Source organism: Schistocerca cancellata, chromosome 11 (genome assembly GCF_023864275.1).
Source record: "Schistocerca cancellata isolate TAMUIC-IGC-003103 chromosome 11, iqSchCanc2.1, whole genome shotgun sequence".
NCBI lineage: Eukaryota > Metazoa > Arthropoda > Insecta > Orthoptera > Acrididae > Schistocerca > Schistocerca cancellata.
This window is the reverse complement of record NC_064636.1, coordinates 17,461,710-17,489,465: the sequence shown is the minus strand read 5'-3', so window position 1 is coordinate 17,489,465 and position 27,756 is coordinate 17,461,710. Positions and strand designations below refer to the sequence as shown.

Here is a 27,756-nt window from a genome sequence, read left to right as displayed (position 1 = left end):
CTTCAAATTCCCGATGACTGAAGCCGTGCTTTCTACAAAACTTCACAATCTTTGCAATATTTTACATGATGGATCTAAACTTGTGGGGAAACTTTTGCACATAGCTGTTGTTGATGTAAAAGGCACTTTATTGTCAAAATTGGGGGAAGCCCACTTTCACCACTTCTTTTTCCCCATACACTCTAAGAAACCTACCCCTTCCAATAACATTGCAGGGGATCAATCAGTTGCAATGCTGTACAGACACTCAAGTAACAACTGCATATTGTTCAAAACCTCCGCTACAGCCAGGAAAACATCTTGCCACATTACGTACTTTTCAAAGAAATAACAAACAACAGTTCGTTGGTAACAGTGAAATCTTTTACGACACCCCTTATGAAAATTGGCCCCTTACAAAACCTGCAAATTGAGCTATGCTGTGAGTGTTAAGTAATTCACTGTGCAACTGGACCCCTTACCTCATCTAAATATTGTCCTTACTTTCCTGTGCGCTCTTGGAATCACTACCGGATAGGGACAAATAACCCTGATGGGCTAATGAATCATTCTGTTCTCATCACAGTCTGTTACACTCTGTAAATAATGATTGGAGCATTGTACTAGTTGTTCATTTCCTCAATGATAGAAATCTGCTCCTTGGTCACAGAACCATTGGAAAAATGTCGTGTGTATGTTCTCATTGTTGGGAAAAGTCTCTTACCCTGCCCCCTAGATGTTTTTCCTTGCTCACCTGGACATTGATGAGGTGGTCGATGTTGACGGCCTTTTCCCCAGTCATCACCGCCTGTGCCTGTGTAGCTTGGTCACATTGTTAGCACCATTTCACTAAGACTGGATGTAACATTACACCTTGTTCATGGTCGGTCAGAATATCACTGAGAAAGCATGTGGAATTTACATGTTTTGCCCACAAAAATCTTAACGTTTCACATTCTGCAGCTTTGGAGTATGTTTCTAGGTGTGGCACCATTTTGCTGCCACACTGTGGTACAACTGTTTTCTGTATTGCAACAGAAATGTGTTTGCAGGAAACTCAGAATATATACTCTATTCTGAGAACAAACATATGCAAGACTGTGGTTAAGCCATATCTCCACAATATCCTTTCTTCCAGGAAGGTAGGAGATGAGATACTGGCTGAAGTAAAGCTGTGAGAATGGGTGGTGAGTTGTGCTTGTGTAGCTCAATTGGCAGAGCACGTGCCCACATGGCAAAGGTCCCCAATTCAAGTCTCAGTCTGGCACATACTTCTAATCTGCCAGGAAGTTTCATATCAGCACACACCCCACTGCATAGTGAAAATTTTGTTCTGGAAACACTAATGCCGTCGGGTGGGCATTCGACCTGTCGGAGCGAATTATGACTTTGATTGTTTACATTTGCCAATCGTGTGTTTGTGTACAAAGTTACATTGACACCCGACCGTCTCTTTTGAGTAAAATTGGTACGTTTCTGTGTATGTTCATTTATTGGGATGCATCTGAAATGTGGTAGGTTGCCTCCAAGCACTGTGTCTATCCTCAAAACTACAACAGTCTGCTGAATTCTCTGGGCATTAGCAGTGTTGACCTTTGGAAACGGAGTCCACAATTCACTTTCATTTCGAATCCACATTTTCGTAATTACTAACACCAACTTGATGGGCAGTGTTGAAAAGTATTACATTCATTGCTCACTGATCTCAGTTGTCTCTTGTGCAAGTGTAAAGCCTGTCGTCTCGTCAGGATGTCAGCCTGCCGACATGTGGTCGCACTCCTCGTGAAGTCCTCTTTCACCTTTCTGGATTCTGTGGCTGCTGCGCCGTCAGGTGCGGCCCGCTGACTTTCTCAGCGCTTCTTCGGGACCCGGTGCCTGCTACACTGCTGCAGTCTCTCCTATGCCTCCTTCTTTGACGATTCCTTTGGTCATCAGTATGGGGCTCGTACCTCTTCTCTGTTACCTCCTGGAGTCCACTTTCGCCACGTACTACGGCTGTTTAACTTCACACTACCTGCAACCTTCCCAGTGGGTGTGAACCCTTCACCACCTCGGCACTTTGAAGCGGCCCACGTTAACCTTGACGTTCATTCGCTTCCTGAGGACACTACTCTAATCTCGGTCTGTCACCTTCAGTTTCACGACCTTCGCGTGGAACTTCGCGATAGTACGTTTTTATACAGTGGTGCCTCTCCGACTGACCCTGGGGTTGGGAGTGCCTTCGTCATTGGCACCTGTGTCTTTCGACATCGGCTCCCGGCACGTTCCTCAGTATTTACAGTCGAGCTTTGCGCCTTGTATCAGGCCACGGAGTACACCCGGCGACACAGCCTTCCCAATTGTGTCCTCTGCTCACTCACTCAGTGCTCTCCGAAGTCTCTGTGTGCTGTACACTGCAGAGGGTCCAGGAAAACTGTCTCTTGCTCACCCTTCGTGGAGCCAATGTCACGTATCTGTGGGTCCCCGGCCATGTCGGTCTGGTAGGAAACGAGGCAGCTGACGCTGCTGCCGAGGCTGCAGTCCTCGTACCTCAGCTCGCAAGTACCTGTATTCCCTCCGATGATCTCTGCGTTGCCGTCTGTCAGGAGGTGGTGTCCCTTTGGCATAGCCGATGGTCCTACCTTCACAGGAATAAGCTTCGGCTTATTAAGCCTCTCCCGGCATCTCGGACGACCTCTTCTCGTCCCTCCCGCCGGGAGGAGATTATTTTTACTCGGCTACGCTTCGGGCACTACCTTTTTAGCCGTCGTCATTTGCTAAGTGGTGCTACCCCGCCACTTTGTACACATTGCGCCCAAATTTTAACTGTCTACTACTTCCTGCTGGAATGCTCTTTTTTTAATAATTTATGTTCCAGCTCGGGTTCGCTGTCTGATTTATCAGCCGTTTTCACGAATGATGCGCGGGCTGTCGACTGCATTTTATTTTTTGCCCACCGAAGCAATATGACGAAGGCCATTTAATTTTTAGTTTTGGACCTCCTTTTCTATACGGTGTCTCTTTTAGTCCTTTTTCCACGTGTAGCATATTATGAAACGAGTCGATGGGGACCTAGTCAAATCCGACTCGTTTATTCTCATGTTCAGTTGCCCGAGACTCCCAGAGCATGTTAAAGCGGGGTTCTTACGTTTGCCAGTACGGCCATATTTCCCCAACCCAATGCGCTGTTTTAAATGTCAGCGCTTTGGGCATACTACGTTGGGGTGTAATGGGATAGCCACTTGTGGTAAATGTGGTCAGCCTGCCCATGAAGGAGCCGATTGTTCGTCGCCTGTGAAGTGCGTGAATTGCTCTGGGAGTCACCCTGTCTGGAGCCGGGTCTGCCCCATCTATCTCGAAGAACGGAAGATACAGGAGATTAAAACATCTAAGCGCATCCCCTATGGTGAGGCCAAGAAGCTCTTTAAGGCCATGCAACCTCCTGTGTTTACAACATCTTTCGCTTCTGCTCTGAAGAAACCGGTACAAATGGCCACTGTTGCTACGCAAACGGAGGTTGCTAATGTTAGCACTAATACCTGCGTTTGCCAGTGCACTTCTGCTGCTGCGGTTGTTTTGCAACCTGCGGCTCTCCCTGCAACATCGGACAAGGCTGTGGTTGCTGACATTGGGGTACTTCCTGCCTTTCCCCCTATGGCGCCTTCTGCCCCGACGAGTAAAGCTCCACCTGTTGACAAGGCTCTGCATTCTAAGCCCTCCAAGACAAAGATGCCGAAGGTGAAGGTTTTGCCACCTGAGGAGACTAGCCAGGGTCGGTCCGATGACGAGGCCGTCATACTGTGTGACGTCTCCCGTGGGTCGTCCTCGGAGCTGATGGACATTGATGTCGACCGGGGGCGATCTTCTCGCCCCAGGAATAAATCTCCGGCGGGTACGGGCTCTCCTCCAAAGCACAGAGGAAGGGTGAAAGTTCAGCCACCCTAATCACTGGCTCCCATATTACAGTGGAACCTGAATGGGTTCAGGACGCATGTGGCCGAATTACAACTCCTTGTACGAGAGTGCCCTTTGTGCTTATGTCTCCAAGTGACACATTTTCGGGCCACTGATGCTCCTTCTTTACGGGGCTATACCGTATATCGGAAAGATGATCTGACGGGGCAAAGGGCAAAGGGTGGTGTTGCGGTTTTTGTCCGTGACATGCACCCCTCACCTGAGCTCCCTCTCGTTACAGACTTGCAAGCAGTTGCAGTTGACCTTCTTGTGGGTCGGAGGCTCACAGTCTGTTCAGTTTACTTACCACCTCAGGATGTGATAGACTCTCAGGCTCTCACAGACCTTATTAGCCATCTCCCCCGCCCATTTCTTCTGCTGGGGGACTTCAATGCTCATAATGTCTTTTGGGGCTCTCCGACTACTTGCCCCAGGGGTCGCATTCTGGAAAGCCTCATGATGTCTGAAGAACTGTGTATCCTTAACTCTGGTGCTCCCACTCATTTCTGTACTGCTTCCGGGTCATCATCGGCTATTGACCTTTCCTTTTGCTCTCCAGCACTCGCGGATTCTGCTCTGTGGGAGGTTGTTGCTGACCTCCATTCTAGTGACCACTTCCCCCTTTGGATTCGCCTCTTGGATGAGGCTGTGGCATTATCAGTGCCGCCTCAGTGGCACCTCTGCAGAGCTGACTGAACACTTTTCAGCCAACTGGCTGTTTTGGAACACCGTGCCAGCGTCCACGAATGGGTAGACCATGTTACAGCCGTGATCTCCCATGCTGCTGAATTGTCCATTCCACGGTCATCCGGTAATCCCAAGAGGCGTCCTGTCCCTTGGTGGACCACTGAGTGCCGCTCCGCCATCCGAGCACGCCGTGCAGCTCTGCGCCGCTTCAAGTGCCGTCCCTCTGCTGACAATCTTGCGGCCTTTCGGGTGGCAAGGGTCAAAGCGCGGCGAGTGATTAAAGAGAGCAAACGGCGGTCATGGCAGTGTTCTTGAACTCCCTCTCCCGCTCCACTAATTCTACGAAAGTATGGGAAGCCATCAGGAGGATTTCCGGAAAACGCAGCCAACTACCTGTCACGGCATTGCTGCATCAGGGATGTCTCCTCACGGCGCCGAGAGACATTGCCCAGACACTGGCCATGCATTTTGCGGAATCCACTGCCACTATTAACTTGTGATCCAGATTTCTGCCGCTACCGAACTGCCGTCGAGAGGGGTCACTTGGACTTCCGGTCTCCAAATTCTGAACCCTACAACTGCCCCTTCACAATGTGGGAACTGGATTCGGCGCTGTCTGTGGCTCATGATACTGCGCCTGGTCATGATTGAATCCGGTACAGCATGCTGCAGCACTTGTTGCTGCCATCCAAGGAAGTTCTCCCGAGTTGTTTTAATATGATATGGTTATCCGGCATATACCCTGACTCGTGGAGGGAGGCGGTTTTGATTCCCCTCCTCAAACCGGGGAAGGACTGAACCCATCCCAGCAGTAATCGAAGTATTGCTTTGACGAGCTGTGTCGGGAAGACGTTGGAACACATGGTCAACCGTCGCCTGGTTTGGCTGCTCGAGACCAGGCAGCTCCTTAGCCCCTCTCAGTGTGGCTTTCGGAGATGTCGTTCAACTATCGACAAGTTGACCCTGCTTGAGGCGGCCATCCAGCAGGCCTTCCTACGTAACCAGCATCGTCTTGGTGTCTTCTTTGACATTCATAAGGCGTATGACACTACTTGGCGCCGCCATATCCTCAATCAACTCCATGAGTGGGGCTTTCGTGGCCGTCTCCCCATCTTCATTCAGTCCTTTCTTTCCCACCGCCTCAGGAGAATGGTGTTCCTCAGGGAAGCGTTTTAAGTGTCACCCTCTTTGCCGTCGCCATTAACAGTATCACGTCCACTATCCGGAGTCCTGTCCAATGCTCCTTGTTTGTGAACGATTTTGCTGTTTTCTGTTCTTCCTCCAGTCTTGTCACTGCTAGTCGGCAGTTGCAGCTTACAATACAGCGATTAGAGGCATGGACTGCGCAGACGGGTTTTACCTTTTCTGCAGACAAATGTGTGTGTGTTCATTTTAATCGTTCTCGACGTCTTTTTACCTCCCCTGAATTGCGTCTGAGGGACACCATTCTTCCTTTTCGCGACTCTGTGCGGTTCCTGGGCCTCACTTTTGATTCCAAGTTGTCGTGGTTGCCTCACCTTAAAGACCTCAAGGTGCGGGCCCTGAAGGCACTGAATATTTTGAAGTGTCTGAGCCATCGGTCCTGGGGAGCAGATCGGGCGCATCTGCTGCAGTTCTATAGGGCTTTCGTCCGGTCGCGTCTTGACTATGGTTGCACCGTGTATGGGTCAGCAAGGCCTTCGTATCTGAAGATTCTTGATGCAGTACACCATGAGGGTATCAGGCTGGCCACTGGTGCCTTCCGTACCAGTCCCATCCCCAGCCTGTGTGCTGAGGCAGGGGATCGCCGCTCGCCATCCGGCGGAAACTCCTCATGGTGCGACGAGTGTGTCAATTCCTTGCCTGTCCTACCTCCCCTGCGTACCCTACCGTTGCCCGACCGCCTATGGAACGTCTCTTTTCCAGTCGTCCCAGGGCAACGAGACCATTTGGGATTCGTGCCAAGCATTTGCTCGAGTCCCTTGGTGTGGCGCGTGTGGCCCCCCAACGACAATGTTTTACTCGCCTGCCTCCCTGGCTGCTCCAGAGGCCCAGCGTCCTTTTAGACTTGTCGGAGTACCGGAGGAGCTGCACTCCTGCGTTTGTTTTTATCTCCTTATTTTATGATATTTTAAACCAGCATCCCGACCATGTACCAGTATTTACGGATGGCTCTAAACTGGGGGACTCTGTTGGTTGTGCTGTTGTTTTCCCTGATCGAGTCGTCAGGTTACGGCTTCCTGCGGCGTTTACCATCTTTGATGCCGAATTGTTTGCGATCTTGCGGGCATTGGAGCAGATGAGGTGTGTTCCCAGTCTTGAGTTCCTCATCTGTTCTGCTCCCTCAGTGCCCTTCAGACCATGCAACACTTGTGCCCAGCGGATACGGTCGTCCAGAACATCCATGATGCCCTCCTCCACCTGCAACGGCAAGGGAAGGAGGTGTCCTTCTGCTGGGTGCCGGGGCACGTGGGTATTAGGGGAAACGAACTGGCGGATGTGGCTGCCAAAGATGCATGTTCCCTCCCTCACGTTGTTGAATGTGCCGTCCCCCTCCATGCTGTTACCTCACTCCTGCATTTTCGTGTTATGCGTCAGTGGGAAGAGGAGTGGCTGGCAGTCGGTGAAAATAAGCTGTGTCTGGTCAAGGCTACCACGCGGCCATGGCGTACGTCCTACCAGTCATGCAGGCGGGATGAGGTTCTCCTCACTCGCCTCCGCATCGGGCACAGTCCCTTAACGCATGGTTTTTTACTCCGGCGGGAGGACCCCCCAATCTGCAGTTCTTGTGGCGTCCAGATTACTGTCCACCACGTTTTACTTGACTGTCTTTTATTCTCTGACCAGAGGGCGGTGGTTTCTTTGCCACCGGATTTGCCCTCTATTTTACAAGATGACGCAATGACTGTAGTTAAGGTCTTACGGTTTTGTGTCCTGTCTAATTTGTTGCCTCGGATTTTAGGGAGAGGGTTTTAATGTGCTGCTGGGTGACTGGCTCACCCAGGTTTTAGGTAAGAGGTCAGCCAGTCACGATTACCTCCTTGTTTCCCTTCGGTTTCTCTTTTCCTTGTGTTTCCTTTCCTTTTTAGTGTGTCCCTTCTCCTCTTGTTTTGCCTCTGTGTGTGAGGATTTGGAACTGCGTCAGGTCTGTGTCTTTTAGCCGTTCTCCTTGTTCGCTGTTTGTCTTAGTCTCTTCACTGCATGTGTTCCTGTTTTTATGCGTTTGGGCGCTGATGACCACGCTGTTTAGCGCCCGTAAACCTCAAACACCACCACCACCACCACCACCACCATTTTCCACGTGCCAGTTTTTAGCTGTCTCCTATTCTGTCCATTGGGACTGACGTATAGTCGTTTCCCTCCTCTGTGTTTGTGTTGTATAGTTTTGACTTGGTTGCGTATGACTCCAGTTGTTTTTTTGCGCTCTAAAACTAAACTAAACTGCTGCAGCCACAGCTGTCATCTTCTGCTTTCTGATTTTCTAGAGATACGTAGCAACGGTCCGTGACCTGTCAGGTAAGGTATCACACAGCTTAATGGGTGCAAAAAATCTCATTTTTAGTCCCTGTCCGATTTTAGGATGAACTCCACATGTTTTTCTGCCTGTATCGGAGTTTCCCATTCATTTTGCATTTCATGTTAACATATTTGTTGTGGCCTCAGATCCAAATATAGTTTGTAGTTCCGTTTGAATGTCTCTCTGTAAGCAGCGTAGAATGCCTCGACACTCTAACCGTTGAACACTGTTTTTGTCCCACAGGAACAGTGATGCCAGCACAACCTCGACCGGTGTGTCGGCCTGTGAGGTTGGCAGCACTGGCCATTCTGCCCCCGGCTCATCCCACCCTGGCGCAGGCCGTCACGCGAATGACATTCTGGCGGCGGACACGACACCGTCGATCGTAGATGTCGGTACTGCGATCTCCGCATCCGATGTGACCGCCGACAGTAACGGTGGTGGCACTGGTGGCAGCACTGGTGGTGCCGGTGGGGCGGGCGAGGAGCGTCTCCTCGGTGACACTGACACCACCCGTACTGCCGACGACAGGCCGCCGTACTCCTACAAGGTGCTCATTGCAATGGCAATAGCACAGTCACCGCACAGGTTGGTAGCTCTGCTGCAGTGTGTTAAATTTTGTGATTAACAAACACCACACCATCCAGTGGTAGATATCATTATATATGTAGATGTTGTTTTGGTCATGAGTCATTAAGTTTGGTTCGATGTATTACTGCATCGGTTTCACTCTCAGCTAACCTCATCATTCGTATCGGTACGATTGCTGCACCTAACATTATCGGCTACAATAAAGTTTCTTTCAGTCTTCTGACCACACGATGCAGTTGCTATGACCTCATCTCCTGAACCAAATTCTTCATCTCGGAGGAGCACGTTCACCCGACATCTTCAGTTATTTGTTTGGAATGTTCCACTCTCAGTCTTCCCTTCCAGTTTTATCACCTACGGGTCCTTGCAGTATCGAGCAGCTTTCTCCGTGATATTGTGTAATACGTGTCCTATCGTCCTTCCCTTCTTTTTGTCCGTTTTGTTCACGCATTCTTTCCTCACCAGTTCTGCGGAGAAACTCCTCATTTCTTATCCTGTCACTCCACGTAATTTTCAGCACCCTTCTGTACCTCCACATCTCAGATGCTCTCATTCTCTTCTTCTGTTCCAGTTTCCCCCCAGTCAGTTATTCACATCCATTCGTGCTGTGCTCCAAACGTATATTCTCAGAAATTTTTATCTCGAGTTAAAGTGTCAGTTAGATACCGTCGACTTCTGTCTGGCCGGGAATAACCTCTTTGCCTGTGCTAGTCTGCTTTTCGTGTCCTGTTGCCTGTATCTCTCGTGTCTTATTTTGTGCCAATGTAGCAGAATTGCTTCACTTCGTCTACTTTGTGGTCCCCAACTTTGATGTTAAATTTATTGTTGTTTTTATATCTGCTACTCCCCATTATTTTCTGTCTGTCTTATGTTCTCAAATCTAGATCTACACATGATACTTTTCATCCCTTATCTTGGTAAATGAAGTTTTCACCAATAAGCTGTCTCATAACATGTGATTAACCATTCCACTACTTTCTGTTTTTTGTTTGGCTGTCTCTCTTCTCAGTGCACCTCCCTCCCCCCTTCTTCTCTCTTCAGAATTGCAATTTCACTTCTGGGAAAGAGTACACTCCAAAAATACCATGTCATCCTTTTGAATATGAGGTGCTATTAGGGCTTAATGGTAAGTTGCAGAGAGTATGAGGCATGTTCAGCAAGTGAACGCAGCATCTGATGCTCGAAGGGCTTTCCTTCGTGACAAAGTTGGCAGCACTTGTTCCATTTGGCTGAAAACTCTTTTTGGTGAAATTGATTATTTTAAATTTTTAAGACCTAAGGTGGACAGAAAGCTTTCTTGGAAGTATCTCATTCCAGATCTTGTGCAGAAACTGAATACTGCTTTCTTCTTTATAGGAATGATCTCCATTTTTCCATCATTTAATCACAAATGCATGTTTACTTTGCTTCATTCGCTTTTATTATGTGGTGTTACATTTTGAGGCAGCTCTATGCATTCATCAATTGAACAATTTTACCCCGGGAAGGAGTGGTCGCACAGATCACTGGTGTCAGTAGGCAAAATCTGTGTAGACCATTATTACGGTGTTTCGGAATTGTAACTCTGCCATTTCTGCAGATATATATACTCCATCACGGGCTTTGTTGTTGAGAATATCTACTCATTCAGAAGAAACTGTACATTCATAGATAAACGGACTGAAAGCTGATTGCACTTGGATAACAAATCCTTGACATAGTACAGAAAGTTATGCGCTGTCAGCAGGTTTTGTTTTCAATAGGCTTTCAGCAGAACTTGAAAATATTGGATGATAAACTCCATGTTTTGAAATACGGGTTGCAGTGCTTTCTTGTGACTCAATCCTCACATTCTGTACAGAAGTTCCTCTCGGGAGATGAGAACCTTTCTCTGTCATCTGTTGTTTACTGCTGTACTCTCTCATAAATTTGATTTGTGTTTCATTAACTTTTAGTATTCTTCTTCATAAATTTACTAACCAACACACTGTAAAATATACATGGTGTTCATAATTAAAGTTACAGTTTCAAAATGCTGTAGAAAGAAAAGCACTGCTCAGAATGACATCACGTTTGAACAGCATGTTGCTGATGCAGGGGGAAACTTTGGGGAAAATAATTATTATAAAATGATGACGACGATGATGAAAATGAAAATTTTAACACAGTTGGGATTGGTTACAAATGACAGATGCATAGCAATACGGCAACTACAGTTTGAGTTGCGTACGACACCATCTGTGATTATGTGATGTAAATGGATAGATGAGAAATCTACTCACCAAGTGATGACAGGAGACACACGCACAAAAGGGTTCAACTTTTACAAGCTTTCGGAGTCAGTGGCCCCTTCTTCTGGCAGAAGAGTTGAAGGGGAAGGAAGAAGGTGGAAGGAAAAGGTCTGCAGAGGTTTAGAGAAAGGAGTACGGTTCAGAAAAGTCACCCAGAACCCCGGGTCAGGGGAGACTTACCAGATGGGATGAGAAGGAAGTCCGGTAAGGCAGGTGATCTGGATGGCCAGCTCGTAGGGAAATGACAGCTGATAATTCTAGTATTCTATAAATGCCTCTGCAGCAGCCTATTCACTAGCTGTGCAATGTGCAGAGGTGTGCAGTCTTGCATAAACGTGATCATTTTCTGCAAAACCTTACCAGACAGCAGAACAATGCCTTTTTTGCTACCATTGAGTCTCCAGAACTTCTGTAGAGCTAGTGACGCACAATCCCCATTCTTGTGAAAGATTCTTACGAGCAGTGCATTGTCCGTCATGGAGTGTCACGTCGGACATCTCGGTGGCAAACTGAGGAACGGCCATTATGCTGTGCATATTGTGACACTTACAGTGCCATCTATTATTCAAATTTTCTTTTTTTTCCCCCCTGTCTGCATCAATACTATAATGTTCAAATTTGACTTCATTCTGAGTGGTGGTTCTCTTTCTACAACATTTTGAAACTGGAACTCTAATTACGGACATGCTATGTACTAAAGCCTTCCACGACGAAGAAACTGTGACTCATTCCTTCGACTCGCATGTTCTCTCTCTCTCTCTCTCTCTCTCTCTCTCTCTCTCTCTCTCTCTCTCTCTCTCTCTGTCTGTGTGTGTGTGTGTGTGTGTGTGTGTGTGTGTGTGTGTGTGTGTGTTTGTTTTGTTTTGTTCTTTTTTCGCATCAATAATATATGCATGTTTTGAAGTGGCCCAACCCAAATTCATCTCTTATCCTGACCTCTTTGTCTCAGAGTAGCACCTCCATTCACTGTCCCTAATTATTATTTGGATGTATTTCAATGTGTGTCTTCTCCTACAGTTTTTATTCTCTTCAGCTGCCTGTTGTACCCAGTGCCTTATTATCACGGCATTTCTTGTTGATAGTCTTCTCTGTTCCGTTTTTCACAGTTTCTGAAGATACCCACTGCTCCATGACAGTCTCCAAATTTTTCAACATCCGCATCTCAAATGCTTTGATTCTCTTCTCTTCTGAGTTTTACTTTTAGAGCCCTGTACTTCAATTGGTAAAAATGGAACCGTTGTAGGGTCACTTTGATGTCCATCTGTTTGTCTGTTTGTTAAAAAACCCTTTTTGTCAGGAATGAGAAGATACATGAAGTTGAAATTTGTGTCACATACTAAGACGTATGGTCCCTTGGCAGCATAAAAAACATAGGCGTCTAAGTCAGTTCAGCCAAAACATTTAGCCATTTATGTGACACATTTTTATACTTGCAAACTCACTTATCAAAACCTATAGGGTACGTAACTGGCCTAACACGTTTCACAGTATAATCAAAGGCGAAATATCCAAAAACGGTAAAGTAGTGATTATCAAACAATGGAAAATCCAGGATGGAATTTAACAATATAATGAGCCGCCGAGTCATAGAAAGGCACAACAAAAAGACTGTCACACAATTAGCTTTCGGCCGACAAGGCCTCTGTCAAAATTAGACATCGTACACACACGCGTGCAAATGCAACTCACGCACACGATCACAGTCTCTGGCAGCTGGAGCGAGATTGCGAGCAGCAGGACACTGTGGGAGAAACAACTGGGTTGGGGGCGAGGGGGAGGCTGGGGCAAGGAGGGGGAGGGGGAGGGATAGCAGGGAAGGAGTGGGGGAAAATAAAGTGTTGCTGGGAGCGTACAGGAATGAGATGGTGACTGGCGCAACTAGGTGCAGTCAGGAGGAGAGAGGGGGGTGGGGCAGAGTTTGTGGAAAAGGAGAGAAGTAAAAGGACTGGGTGCGTTAGTAGAATGAAGGCTGTGCAGTGCTGGAATGGGAATAGGGAAGGGTATGGGCGGATGAGGACAATGACTAACGAAGGTCGAGGCCAGGAGGGTTACGGCAGTGTAGGATGTATTTCAGGGAGAGGTCCCACCAGTCTAATTCAGAAAAGCTGGTTTTGGTGGGAAGGATCCAGGTGGCATAGGCTGTGAAGCAGTCTTTGAAATTAAGGACGTCATGTTGGCCAGCGTGCTCAGCAACGGGATGGTCCAGTTGTTTGTTGCCCACAGTTTGTGGGTGGCCATTAAGGGGGACAGGACATAAAATGGGCCGACTTGGAGTAGGAGAGGCACCACAGGACATTTTAATTTCTGCTGTCTGTACTTTTACTAATAAATTCATAGAACTTGGTCAGCATGACCACGAAGGATTCAAGATTCGTGCTTATAGCAGTGGAAGTTCAAAAACATAACAAAATAATTTTTTTTACATGTGAAATTTCATCATGTTTTTAACTTACTATTGGCTGGATTTGTTGCTCTAGGTACACTTTTCTTCATAAGTAAGAGAGAGTCTGTGATGAATTTTGCATAGCTTATTAAACACGAAACTTCTTAAAGCGAAATCTAGAATTTTCCAAATCTGTTAAAAACTGTGGTAAAAATTGAGATAATTAACTATAAAATTTGAGTTTTTTCTAAATATGAAGTTTAAAATGTAACAGGTCATTCATTTTTTTCTAAAATTAAATAAATTCTGCAGTTTCATACACCTGTAAGTATAGTTTGTATGCTGTGCAAAATTCATCGAAGAATCTCTGTTACTTATGAGGAAAAATGTACCTATTGTAACAAATCCAGCCAATAGTAAGAAAAAATGATGAAGTTTCCCATGTAAAAAAATGTATTTTGTTATGTTTTTGAACTTCCACTGCTATGAGTGTGAATCCTGAATCTTCCTGGCCATGCTGACAAAGTTTTATGAATTTGTTTGTAAAAGTATAGACAGTGGACATTAAAATGTCCTACGGTGCCTTCCCTGCTCCAAGTCGGCCCGTTTGATGTCCTACCCCCGTCAATGTGGACAGGCAGCTTGTTGGCTCTCATGTTCATGTTGAATGCTGCACAGTGGCAGCTTAGCTTGTACATCACATGAGTGGTTGCACAGGTAGCCCTGCCTTTAAAGGGATAGGTGATGTTAGTGACCGGACTGGAGTAGTTGGTGGTAGGAGGACGTATGGGACACGTCGTGCATCTTGGCCTATTTCAGAGATATGAGGCAAGGGCTTGGGAGCAGTGGTTGGATAGGGATGGATGACTATATTGTATAGGTTCGGAGGGCGGCAGAATACCACTGCGAGGTTGGTAGGAAGGATAGTGGGCGGTACATTTCTCATTTCAGGGCATGGCGGGAGGTAGTGGGAACTCTTCCGGGAATGTATCCTACGTTCCCGTAACCCTCCCGGTCTCAGCCTTCGTCAGTCATTGTCCTTACCCATCTAGCCCCTTCCCTGTTCCCATTTTAGCACTACACAACCCTCATTCCACCAACACACCCAGTATTTTTACGTCCCTCCTTTTGCGCTACCTCTCAGCTCCCTCCCTACGTCTAACCTCCCAACTGCACCTAGCTGCCCACTCTCCACCTTGCCCCTGCACGCTCCCAGCACCGCTTTACTGTCCCCCACCCCCACCCCTACCCCGCTATCCCTTCCCCTTCCTCCCACGCCAGCCTCCTCCTGATCTCCATCCGGTTGCCTCTCCCGTAAGCCCCGCTGCTCGCAGTCTGGCTCCAGCTGCCAGAGACTGTGCTTGTGTGTGTACGAGTTGCGTTTGCGTGAGTGTGTTCACGTGTGTACGGTGTCCTAATTTTGACAAAGACCTCATTTGCCGATACCATTGTGTGACAGTCTTTTGTCGTGCCTTCCTGTGACTCGGCATCTCCGCTATATGGTAAGTTGCAACTGTACTTTTCATTATAAAGTCCTAATTATGTCACTTGAGAAACAAAATTTTTTTGTCATTTGTTGTCAGACTAATTGACCGTCTGTCCGTACATCTGTCGAGACCCCTTTTTCTCGGGAACGAGTAGATGTATCGAGTTGAAGTTTATATCAGATTCTAAAGTCTATGGTCGGTTGATGATGTAATAAATGTTAGCTTAGCTTCTAAGTCAGTGCAGTTAAAAGATACGGCAATTTCGTCACATATTTCGATAGTCTCAGATTAACTCGTCAACCTGCAGGCTACTTCCTGTTGACGTAGAACGATGAAATTTGGCAAGAAGCGGGGTTTCACAGTGCAAATAAAGGGAAAAAAATCAGAAAATTGTTAATTTGTAATTATATCACACAAAAAATATTTTTGTCCTTTGTTATTGGGTGTCAAACTTGGAACTTAAACATTCTTGAAACCCTGGGACCGGTATATAGCCAGTATCACTGTCAAAGCCAGGCAAAAAATGTCAATATTTTCTATTCCCAGAAGGATGAATACTCTACATACAACATTTAAGTTTGTACAGAACACCAAGAGCACAAGTTCTCCTGACACCTGGCCAATTTTTTGTCCTCCTCGTGTTGTCCACAGTGTAATATTTTGCTCCCAAGGTAGCAGACTGTATAATGTCATGGTCCCCAATATTGTAAATAAATAAAAATATAAGAATATACAATTTTGGCAACAGCATTTCTCATCAACTTTAAAGCAGGAAAATGTACACTACTACTATTTATGCCCCTAGTTGTACAAGAGAGGTACAGGGACTTGTAGTAAAGGTGCCAAAATGTACACTCGGCCCATAGTTCAGACTCCGGGGTATTCTTTGGATTGTCTGAATTGTGACGTATGCTTTTGTTTGTCTGGCAGGAGATCGACGATGTCGGAGATCTACGCCTACATCTCGAACCGCTACCCCTACTTCAGACGCAAGAAGAAGATCTGCCAGAACTCGATACGCTGCATCCTGTCGTCCTACAAGTGCTTTGTCAAAGTGCCGCCGGAAAGCGGGGACCGTAATGGCGCGTACCGCAATTACTGGATGCTCGGTGAGTCCCGTGACCGATAACAAAGTGGCTGAATGTGCCGCCAGTTCCTCCTCTTATTGCACGCGTATTGCTGGTAAAACAATAGAATGTTAATTGAGCTCTCAACGCAAAGTGGTTAAAATTACCAAGTGCTTTTGACCCAAGATTTTCTGGCTATTGTTTAGTGGAATTACTGCCAGTGACCTAGTGTTATGGCATTACGTACTGTGGCTGCCATTCATAACGTCACTTCTACCCACTTCAGTGCTATACAGTTAACGGCAAATTTTGCTCGAATTGATATCTTTGACCGTCCTCTGACCTCTTTGTATACACTGACATGTACTGCGTGTATTGATGGGTTTGGTCTCATACGTTCAATAAGGGAATGCTTTACCTATGCTAAGAGATGCACTGATGGGAAAAATATTGCAACACCAAAAAAAAATGTTGTAGAGTAATGAAATTTTGGGAATACATTTGTCTAGGTAACATATGTAAGTATATCTAAAAACAAAGATGTAGGTATGAGCAGCAACAAACTGTCCATTCGCATGAATGGACACAGGCAGACAGTGTTTGTCGGTAATGAGGATCACCCTGTGGCTAAACGTGCCTCGGTGCACGGCCAGCACATCTTGGCACAGTGTTACACTGTCCGGGTTATCTGGATACTTCCCACTGACACCAACCTGTCAGAACTCCGGAGATGGGAACTTGCCCTTCAATATATCCTCTCTTCCCGTTACCCTCCGCTAATTTCGAGCTGCCGCCGCTCATACCCTACCTGTTGTTCAACAACGTCTCTGCCTCTGTACTTCCGCCTCGACTGATATCTCTGCCCAAACTCTTTGCCTTTACAAATGCCTGCTTGTGTCTGTATATGTGCGGATGGATATGTGTGTGTGCGCGCGTGTGCGAGTGTGTACCTGTTCTTTTTTCCCCCCTAAGGTAAGTCTTTCTGCTCCCGGGATTGGTATGTCTCCTTACCCTCTCCTTTAAAACCCACATCCTTTCGTCTTTCCCTCTCCTTCCCTCTTTCCTGATGAAGCAACCATGGGTTGCGAAAGCTTGTTTCCCTCTCCTTCCCTCTTTCCTGATGAAGCATCCATGGGTTGCGAAATACCAACGCTTTTGTTTGGTAAGTTACATCATCTTTGTTTTTAGATATATTTTTTCCACGTGGAATGTTTCCCTCTATTATATTCATACCATATGTAAGTGATTGACATTGGAAGGTCATAGATTAATGTAAATGCGAGATAAGCAATTGCAAATGTGAAATACTGGTAAATTAATAACCGGTGTAAAAACTGCCGAAACGATGAATGAATGCGTGTGAACGTGCAGTTTTGTGTTGTACGGGTGCCAGATGTCTGTCTGTGGGATGGAGTTCTCTGCCCGTTGCAGCTGATATATCAGTATAGCAACTGTAGAGTCGTCGTCCGATGGTGCCCGAAATGTGCTCGATTGGAGGCCGATCTGGTGATTGAGCAGACCGAGGCAGCACGTCGGCACCCCGTAGTGTGTGTCTGTGTACGACAGTGGTGCATCGACGAGTATTATTGTGTCAGAAAACACCCCCTTAAATGCTGTTCGCGAATGGCAGCTCGACAGGTCAAATCACGACACTGATTTACAAATTTGCAGTCAGGTGCTTGGGATCACTACAAGAGGGCTCCTGCCATTATACGAAATTGCACCCCAGACCGTAACGCCGGGGGAAGTCCAGTGTGTTTAGTGTGCAGGCAGGTTGGTTGCAGGCACTCTATTGGTCTCCTCCAAAACGACACAGAACTATTGCTGGCCCTGAGACAGAACTGACTATCATCAGAAAACACAACCAGACTTCCATCTCGCCCTCCGACGAGCTCTCGTTCGACATCGCCGAAGTCACGAGTGGCGGTGATTTGGGATCGGTGGAATACGTGTTACAGGGCATGTGGTTTGGAGCTGTCCTCGAAGTAACAGATTTGTAACAGTTCGTTGTGTTAGTGTAGTGCCAACTGCTGCTCAGACTGCCGCTGCAGGTGCAGAACGGTGCGGCGGAGTGAAACACCGTACACGGTAGTCTTTCCTCTGAGTAGTGGCCGTACAGATCCCGGTCTTGTCGTGATCACTGCTGCCAGCAGTTGTCAGGCGAGATCGCGTTTCTAGAGGAACCCTGTCGAGTGACTTGGTGCGAGCACAAAATGCAGTAAATGATTGAACAGTGCTAGGCCACGAGATTCTCTGTCGGACCGGGCAAATAGGGGCAGAAACGTCGAGCACGACTTCAGAGTGTTAGAGGATGCGAGTGTGTCACAAGGAGTGAGTGTGGAGGACGAGCCTCGTGCTGGACAGCCGCTGGTGTAAGAATTGACAATAATGTGCAGTGTGTGCACGAAGTGCCAAATTCAGACTGTCGGTTGAGTACGCACCTGGTCACGGATGGAGTTGGTGTCGATAAGGTGACATTACGTACCATTATCTCTGAGGATGTGGCGACTCTAAAGATCTACACTGAATTAATCCCGAAGGTTTCGACAGACGACCGAAAGTAGGGGAAAGAGTGTGCTTGTGAAGACCTGCAACACACTAGTGTGTCACTGTTCTGTCGGGGATTTTTGACGGTAGAGCCATTCCGTGCCGAGCAGCCTAAGTTCGAAAAAGTTTCCGCACGACCGTTATGGATTTTGTTGAAACTTTGTGTGAACAATTGTACACGTTCCCAACCGACATTTATAAAGTTTTACTTTCACCGATGTAATACTGGCACAGATATAGTCATTCGTTTGACCTCGTAGGACAGCTGTCAACAGGGCTCCTTTGATTTTGCAGCAAGTTGGAGACGTAATATCTCCAGCAGCATTTTCTTGAAGTAAACAAAACTAGTGCACCTTGTACAAATTTTTGCACTCTCTTAAGCCTGTAGACCACTTGGCATGCAATGACCTGATAAATAAAAATGATTTACCCGGCATCACGCTGTCTGTCTTCTTACAAACTGTACACTAGATTTATGAAGTAACCTATGTGACAGACAATATCTGTATTTCATTTAATTTGGCATTATCTTCTTTATATGTACTTTGATAAGATTCTTAATGTGCTTTACAAATAGTGTGTTTAATATAGAGTTTATGTCCTTGTAACTTACAAAGTAAAAGGTAACAAAAATATTGGTTTAATTAGTTCCACATCAGAAACATTACACTTTCTGTGGTGTTGTGAGGATAAGTTGTTGAGTTATTCTCCAGAAAGTTGGAGCAAGGTACAGTTTTTAAATTTTCTATGACATAGCTCGTGTATTTCAGTCAACTGTGTACAAATAATTGAAAATCACATTTCTATCACATTTAGTTTGCGAACTAGAAACCTTCAAAGTGTTAGTGGGTGGATGAAATGTGTTGTACATAGTACTTGGCTGTAAGCAGATGAATGTTCTGGTGGGAGAATGTCGATATAGGTGAGGTGTTCAAATGTGTGCCCACGTTCGTGACTGCACGATGCAGTGTGCCATCTGAACAGCCTGCGAATGAAGTGTAATGTCACTGGGTGTAATACAGCGACAAGCTTCCTCAATGGGCCGTTCGAGGTCACCTCAGAGTGTGAGTTTAGTGACATAAACAGGATTCTTTAGAGTTCCCCACAGAATGAGATGTCCTGGTGTTAAATCGGACCTTGTGGGCATTCCAGAGGAGACACCCCCCCCCCCCCCCCCCCCCTTGCCCCCTACCGTCTTCCAGGGAGTCTGTTGTTTAGTGCTTGCACAATAGACTGGGTTACCATCATGCTCATCCAAATGTTTAGACGGGCATTTTCAAGAAGAGCACCTAAACTATCGACGGTACGCCTCACTTGTCAGTGTACCTTCGAAGTAGTGTGGATTGATGATTTCACCCCCAGGGATTCCACACCACACATTAATAGATTAATGCAACATCTCCATCGACGGTCAGCAGGGCGTACCCACCTATGATTTTATGTGGCCTAGTAATGTTATTGTGACAGTTCACTGCACCATAATTTACTGAACGTGGATTCACTGGAGAACATAACGCTTTTTGAGGTGTCGAGAATGAAAGTATGCAGACCATTTTCGGAAAGTAGCTCTCCGATTGAAATTGTTTCTACACAGCTCCTGTGTCAGTGATTGATGGTATGGGTGAAACCTGTGACCCAATACTGTGCATCACACAGATGTAATGCTGATGCTAGTGACTGCACCACCGTCTCACAAGCTGACGTGTGGATGGTAGTGCGTTGCAGCCAAAACAAACACCTCCATCTTCTCACTTCTTGCTGATCTTTGTCTTTTACTCTTGCACCTTCTCAAACTATTCGTTCCCTGAAGTTGTCGTGTAGCACGTAAGAATGTAATGGCCGGTGGAGCTCTCCGGCCGGGATATCTCAGGGTATGAGCCCCAGCTGCTTCATTGGCATTTTGTCGCTATTCGCCGAGCGTCGGCAATGTGCCAGTGTACTCTTTGGATGTGTAAACAGTTCCCTCAACCCCACTTGTTTGTGTGGTCCAATTTGCCACGAATATGGTGGGGTAAAGTGACTGTGGCCATTCTAAGCGAACGAGGCAACTAACAGCGCGTTCAGGAGGCTTGCCGCTCTTTGACAATAGTGATGTTACAGCTGATGCACAGGTTGTTTAGAAGGTGCACCGTGTTGTGCATTTATACGGGTGCCCTTCCTTTTCCACGTGCTTCGTCTGGTTTGAATCGATTGCTTATTTTGCTTTGATCTGATACGTGCTGTTTTCTTTGTTATAGGTGTTTGCGTCACTCTAAGCTGAAAATGCATTACTGTACTGTGTCACGCATTGTTTGTCGCATTCTGATAGTGCGTGTTTACAGCCTGTCGCCGGTCGTGGCATGGCTTGCTTTTGTGCGCGCTACCGCCGCTTACAATTAAAAAAAAAAGACGGAGTAATCGTCTCATTAGTGAAACAATGGCAAGAGACTGCTACTTGTTGTTACTTACACAGCTGCTTTCTTTGATAATGATCAACAAGAACCAAATAATAGACTGCGTATGATAGAACATGTTCTGAACGAGAGTTAGGCGAAAATGTTTCTCCGTTTGAAAATCTTTGCGGCCGCTTCTTTAGTACATCAAATTCTGCACAGAAATTAGAGTCATCTTAGAATTAAAAATCTAGTCAGTTGCCGTGCTTCATTTCTGGCTGTATCACTATTAGGCATAAGAATAATAGGAATATAAACATGACACGATACGTATATTCTTCCACGTTTGCTGTTGTCTCACTCTAGTTTTGTAGTTTACTAGGCAGACAGGATTTAAATGAGAGAGCAGCAAACACGAAAGAATACATGACAAAATGTTGATATTCGTATTATTCTTATGGTGAAGAGAATACTGCATGTGATTCACATATCATCAGGTCCCTATTAGCAACCATCTCTTCTGACAGGTAGGAAAAAATTCAGAAAGTAGAGTTGGCCATATTGACAAACATCCCAAACAGTCTTGCCAGTCGGATTTTCGTAGTACATTGAAATTCTGCTACATTCGAAGATGAACAATACGGAATTTGTATTTACTTCGTTGGATAATGTATGAAAATGCAGTGGTCGAAACTTGGGGCGGAGAAAAAAAAAAGGTTTTGGCGCCAATATTTATCTTTGTGCCCACAAAGCATGCTTGTGTAGCGCTACATATATTCGACGGCAGAAGTTAGTTGTGGCGGCACCTACCAACATTTTTCAGAACTTCTGCTTGCTTTGCACTCGATTCTAAGCCGCAGGCGGTTTTTTGGATTACAGAAACCGGAAAAACAGTGCGGCTTAGATTCGAGTAAATACGGTAAACAAGGCTTAAGAAGAATCTGAAGAGGAATTTAATGCAGACTAACAACCTGTAAAGAAGTGAATGCAGGCTTTCTTAGGGTATTTCATTGATGAAATCTCTGGCCATCAACCGAATCCGGTATCGTATTGTCACAAGCGTTCCTACTAGTCATCTTTAGGTGAAGTGCCGAGTTCGTGTCCAGTTCCTTTGTAGCTGCTAGACTGCAGACTCCTGTGCTGAGGCCCCAATGGGTGCACCAATTGCTTGCCACTAGAGGAGTTGACTTGTGGTGGTCGTGGTGGTGGCCCAGGTGTTGACTACCGGTCTTCTGCCCACTTCATCTGTTGCTTTCACATCAGAGTGTTCTTGACTTATTTTTCCCAGTGCCATATCCCGTGCAGAGCTCAATGGTTTACAACTGTCTCAGTTGACAAAATCGTGGTGTACTCAATGTTCCACTGCCTCAGTGATGAGTGAATCCCAGAATGACGTTAGTGTGGAACAGCTCCTTGGCTTGTCCAGGTCTGCATAGGATCTGGAGTTTGTAAAAATACACCAGGAAAGCTCTGGTGAGAAAATGGCAGATGCATCAAGTAGAGTAAAGAGGCAGCACTGGACCAACGTCAGGATTCCCTCCTCCCCACCATTGGCCGTGAAAAATTTTCCAGACAGTGCAGTTGGCCCTCCGACGGACTCTAGGCAGAGGAGTCTGTGATCCATTGGTTGTAGACGAACGAGTTGGACATCAAACTTGAACACTTTTTCTGGTAATGGCGAGTAGGAAATTTGTGCATATGTTTTGGGAACATGACTGCGTGACTTGGCTGATAATTGTAGAAGAGACCATAAACCTACACTATTTTATGTTCAGAGACGGCGTATGCCCCGGTGGTGTGTGCTTCGACAAACTGCCCACCGGACGGTTACGTTACAGTGTTTGTCGGTTGCAGATCCACAACACGGGGACATGCTGGAGAACCGAAAATGCCGCTCCCGGAATGTGAAGCGGTCATTCCGCAGGGGCTCGGCAGCGTCAGTGCCTCTGCGCCACAGCCAGCTCCGACACCACAGTCGCCGACCCCACCAGCCGCAGCACCACAGTGGCGTGTCGGAGCAGCCCCAGCTGCTGGAGACTGGAGGCAGCACCGTTCCACTCCCCACCTACCCGCACTACGCCAGGTATGAGAGCAGCTCACTAGATTGTAGCGTGACTGTATCCTCAGAAACTTCAGATTTCACATCACGTTTTTGTTAATCTCCAATTCTTTAAAATTCTTGACACCAAGTCAGACTACAAAATTTCAAGACTGCATTAATAAAAAAAAGACAATAGTTAAGGTGGTGTCTCCAATGTTGTACAGAGCATTCCTACAACTTCACTATGTGATCAAAACTATCCAGACACCTGGCTGAAAATGACTTACAAGTTCTTGGTGCCCTCCATCGGTAATGCTGTAATTCAGTATGGTGTTCGTCCACCCTTAGCCTTGATGACAGCTTCCACTCATGCAGGCATACGTTCAGTCAGGTTCTGGAAGGCTTCTTGGGGAAAGTCAGCCCAAAAGTGTCGTATAGGATTCAGGTCAGGACACTACAGACCAGTCCATTACAGGGATGTTATTGTCGTGTAACCACTCTGTCACAGGCAGTGCATTATGAACAGGTGCTCGTTAGTGTTCAAAGATACAGTCGCCATCCCCGAATTGCTCTTCAACAGTGGGAAGCAAGAGGGTGCTTAAAACATCCCTGTTGGTCTGTGCTGTGAAAGTGCCGTGCAAAACAACAAGGGGTGCAAGCCCCCTCCATGAGAAACACGACCACACCGTAACACCACCGCCTCCAAATTTTGCTGTTTGCACCACACACGCTGGCAGATGACGTTCACCGGGCATTTGCCATACCCACACCCTGCCAGCAGATTGCCACATCGTGTACCGTGATTCGTCACTCCACACGACGTTTTTCCACTGTTCAATCGTCCAATGTTTACGCTCCTTACACCTACCGAGGCATCGTTTGGCATTTATCGGCATGATGTGTGGCTTATGAGCAACTGCTCGACTATGAAATCCGAGCTTTCTCACCTCCCGTCCAACTGTCATAGTACTTGCAGTGGATCCTGATGCAGTTTGGAATTCCCCTGTGGCGGTCTGGATAGATGTCTGCCTATTACACATTACGACTCTCTTCAACTGTCGGCGGTCACTGTCAGTCAACAGACGAGGTCGGCCTGTACCCTTTTGTTCTGTACGTGTCCCTTCACGTTTCCACTTCACTGTGACGTCGGGAACGGTGGACCTAGGGGTGTTTAGGAGTGTGGAAATCTCACTTATAGACGTGCACGAGTTCCGCAGAGCACCCCATTCTGCTCTCTCACAATGTCTAATGATTACTGAGGTCTCTGATATGGAGTACCTGGCAGTAGGTGGTAGAGCAATGCACCTAATATGAAAAACGTATGTTTAGAAGAAGGTTTGTTACACAAGCCAGTGTCTCCATTGTTGCCATGACCTTTCCTATTTTTCTCCTTGTTTCCTAAACACCTTCAAACCATAACGTCGCGCAGTAAGTGGCAGTTGCTGCTTGCCAGCAGTAACAGATACCACCTGAATATGAAAAGCAATTGATTCAGTAAAGTATTGTGATATACACAAAAGTCAATTTGACAGCACATTCTAGAGCTATATATTGATCGTACCTGCTGGAAAAGCCCGAAGAGTCGCTGATGACTGATAGTTATTTATGGATTTAGATTCAGTGGCAACACCAATGCACAACCGAATTGACACCTTTCAATTTAGATCTCGGCTCTGCAACAGACTGGCAATCACCACAAACATAATTCACAAAACAGAAAAATAAATGAAGAAATATATAAGCAAACACTGTTGTTCTTCACTTTTACTGCCAGAAACGCATTTGCAGGATGTCGCATGTCCACAGATGTTTACTCTTGTTTATTGGCAATTTGTCAGTGTTTGAAAGAGGACCCAGTCAGCTACTTTCCCATTACACTGAAGTTTGGGCAGATTGGCAGTATAATTTCTGCAGAGAGAACTTTGATATTACGGCAGTGCTTTATTTTGAAAAACTTTCCATAATATGTGGTTACAGAATTACTATTTCTTTTAATGGTCTGATTGGAACGAGTTGATGGAAATGATTTCTTTCCATCCCAGTAACAAAGACTTGTGATCTGTGACATGAGTAAATGTAATGTAATTGATAGGTATATTTTTGTTTTGTACATAACACTGGAAAACAGTGAAATAATACATAAAAAAGGAACAAATGGCACTTAAAAAATTAGCAATCAAACTCTTAGTATCACACTTGTCAGAAAATAACACCAAAAATGAGAAGAAAATAACAGATATTTCTTATTCCTGGCTGTAAATTCTTGAGTATCGAAATGATACTTGAAATATGTCTTGTTGCCCCAGCAGAATAGAAAAGAAATACAATAACAGCATGCATACATAGCGTAAGACTCGGACGTTCGTCAGTGAAACACAGTAGGGAATCACTTACTAAAAGGAGACAGATAGTATATTACATAGGTCCATGAAACATTTTGCCAGAGTTGTTTAGAGTACACTGTAGAAGTTTTGCTGGGAAGCCCTCACACAGGCAATACAGTCCCGATCTCTCCTCGTGCGATTTTTATACTTTTGGAACTCTGAAAGATGACGTTTGTGGCTATTGATTTGCTTTGATCAGAGGTACATGTCTTGGTACAATGCCAGTTCCGTAGACAACCACAAACATTTTACCATGAAGGCATTTGACCGTATTGTCACACAGTGGGATAAATGCGAGAAGAATTGTGGTGATTATCTTTGAAATAATAAACAATTACATACTTGAAACTTCCTGGCAGATTAAAACTGTGTGCCCGACCGAGACTCGAACTCGTGAACTTTGCCTTTCGCGGGCAAGTGCTCTACCATCTGAGCTACCGAAGCACGACTCACGCCCGGTACTCAGAGCTTTACTTCTGCCAGTACCTCGTCTCCTACCTTCCAAACTTTACAGAAGCTCTCCTGCGAACCTTGCAGAACTAGCACTCCTGCCTCATTTTCATTTGTCTGTCCCTTATACTATTCTGTGGTAAACTCGCATCTAGTTTCTTCAGGAACCTCGGGTTCTTTTCTGTGTGTAAATATGATTTTAGTTTGGTGAAGTAGCGAAATCATTATTTTTTACGGTCACACAAAGCTATTTCTTCTGCAGTAATGAAAGAAGTTTTCATTAATTATTAATATACTCTTGATAGAATAGTTTTGTTGATCTGTATTTTTAAATTTTTTTTTCTTTTTATCTTGATTTTTCAGGTCTACTCAGATTTCTGATGAAAATGACAGTGCTTCAGTTGAAGAAAGTAATCTTCAGAATGTGACCCACGATGAATTCGTGATGCCACAAGAGGTGTCAACACACTTCGGAAGTTACTGTGTTCCAGCACAAGGAATTACCACACAAGAGGATAATTTCCTCTGCAGTACAGATAATGTGAGCATGATGGACCATAACTTTTCTGTATTCACCTGCAGTTCATGCCCACAGAGTGTTTCATCGAAATACTGCCTCGTAATGCATGTCTTTATTCATGTTGCTAGTGTAGAACCACTGTCACATGTTTGCAGATACTGTGATGGTGTAGATACTCCACCACACACCATCAGGAGTATTGTGGAGAATCGATTTAGTTGTAAGTGAACTGTTTCTCATTGATTTTGACCCGAATAAGCATTTGAGGATGAAAGAGTATGACAGGACTCTGACAGGACACACATTTGCTGACACTAGGAATGTAATGTAGCTCAAGTGATTCGTGCAAACGTATTTTCAGCTCAAGAGACGACATCCCTGTTCCTGCTAATGCAGTCAGTGGTAACAATCCATACGAACAAGTCCATTACATTGATCATACATCACAGGTACTTTGTTGTCGACCCAATAACTGCTCCCTCTGCTAAAAGAAATCTAAATTACTTTCTACATTGCATGCACATACAAAACCATACAAATGTAATTTATGCTGTATATTCTTTGCTTTTGCTTACCTCAAGAACCATGTATCATGAACTCTGGAGTAAAGCCACATATATGTTAAGTTCGTGGAAAATCATTTGCTAGAGTTTATGACCTCAAGGTCTCTCTCTTAATTGATTTGGGGTTGAAGTCACTTAAAGTAGATTCCATATCTCTGTATTTCCTGAAAGCATTTGACATGGTGCTCAGTTGCTGGTTGTTAAGGAATATACGAGCATATGGAATAATTTCACATATATGTAAGTGGCTTGAAGACTTCTTAAGTAATAGAACCCAGTTTGTTGTCCTCGAGGGCGAGTGATTGTCGGAGACGAGGGTGTCGTCGGGAGTGCCCCAGGGAAGTGGATAGGACCGCTTTTGTTCTCTGTGTACGTAAATTATTTGGCAGACAAGGTAGCCGGCAATCTGCAGTTGTTTGGTGACGGTGCCACGGTGTACGGTTGAGTGACTGTAGGAAGATATGAGATGACTTAGTCAAAATTTCCAGTTGCTGTGATGAATGGCAGCTAGTGTTCTGCTTGACACAGTCTAGTCCTTTAAGTATCTGGGTGTAACGTTGCCAAGCGATATGAGGTGGAATGAGCATATGAAAACTCTGGCAGGAAAGGTGAATGGTTGACTTTGGTTTATTAGGAGAATTTTAGGAGAGAGTGGTTCACCTGTAAAGGTGACCACAGTAGGAGGCTGGAGTGTCCTCGTCCTGAATATTACTCAAATGTTTGGGAGCTTTACCAGGTCATATCGGAGGAGGACATCGAAACAATTCAGTGGTGGGCTGCTAGCCCGTGCTGCACACGCATTGCAGTTGCGCCAACGGACGAGGTACAATACAGTATAATGCGTCAGACTCATAAGTGACTGCTGTCCGACCCTCGTGTGATATTTTGTTGCAGGTGCACTTTGTCAACGGATGAGCGGCTTCTACATCTACATTTACACAGATACTCCACCAGCCACTGTACAGTGTACGACAAAGGGTACCCTA

The 27,756-nt window shown here is 45.7% G+C and overlaps 1 protein-coding gene across 1 annotated transcript in view; it reads left to right on the top strand.

The window, feature by feature from the left end:
* The window catches only part of LOC126108831 (uncharacterized), a 218,989-nt gene that overhangs the window by 56,176 nt on the left and 135,057 nt on the right, over nt 1-27,756 (top strand). Inside the window, exons 7-10 of the mRNA XM_049914195.1 lie at nt 8,339-8,683; nt 15,757-15,935; nt 22,667-22,895; nt 26,051-26,228. Coding sequence (XP_049770152.1) covers nt 8,339-8,683; nt 15,757-15,935; nt 22,667-22,895; nt 26,051-26,228 — 931 coding nt within the window. The remainder of the gene's footprint in view (nt 1-8,338; nt 8,684-15,756; nt 15,936-22,666; nt 22,896-26,050; nt 26,229-27,756) is intronic.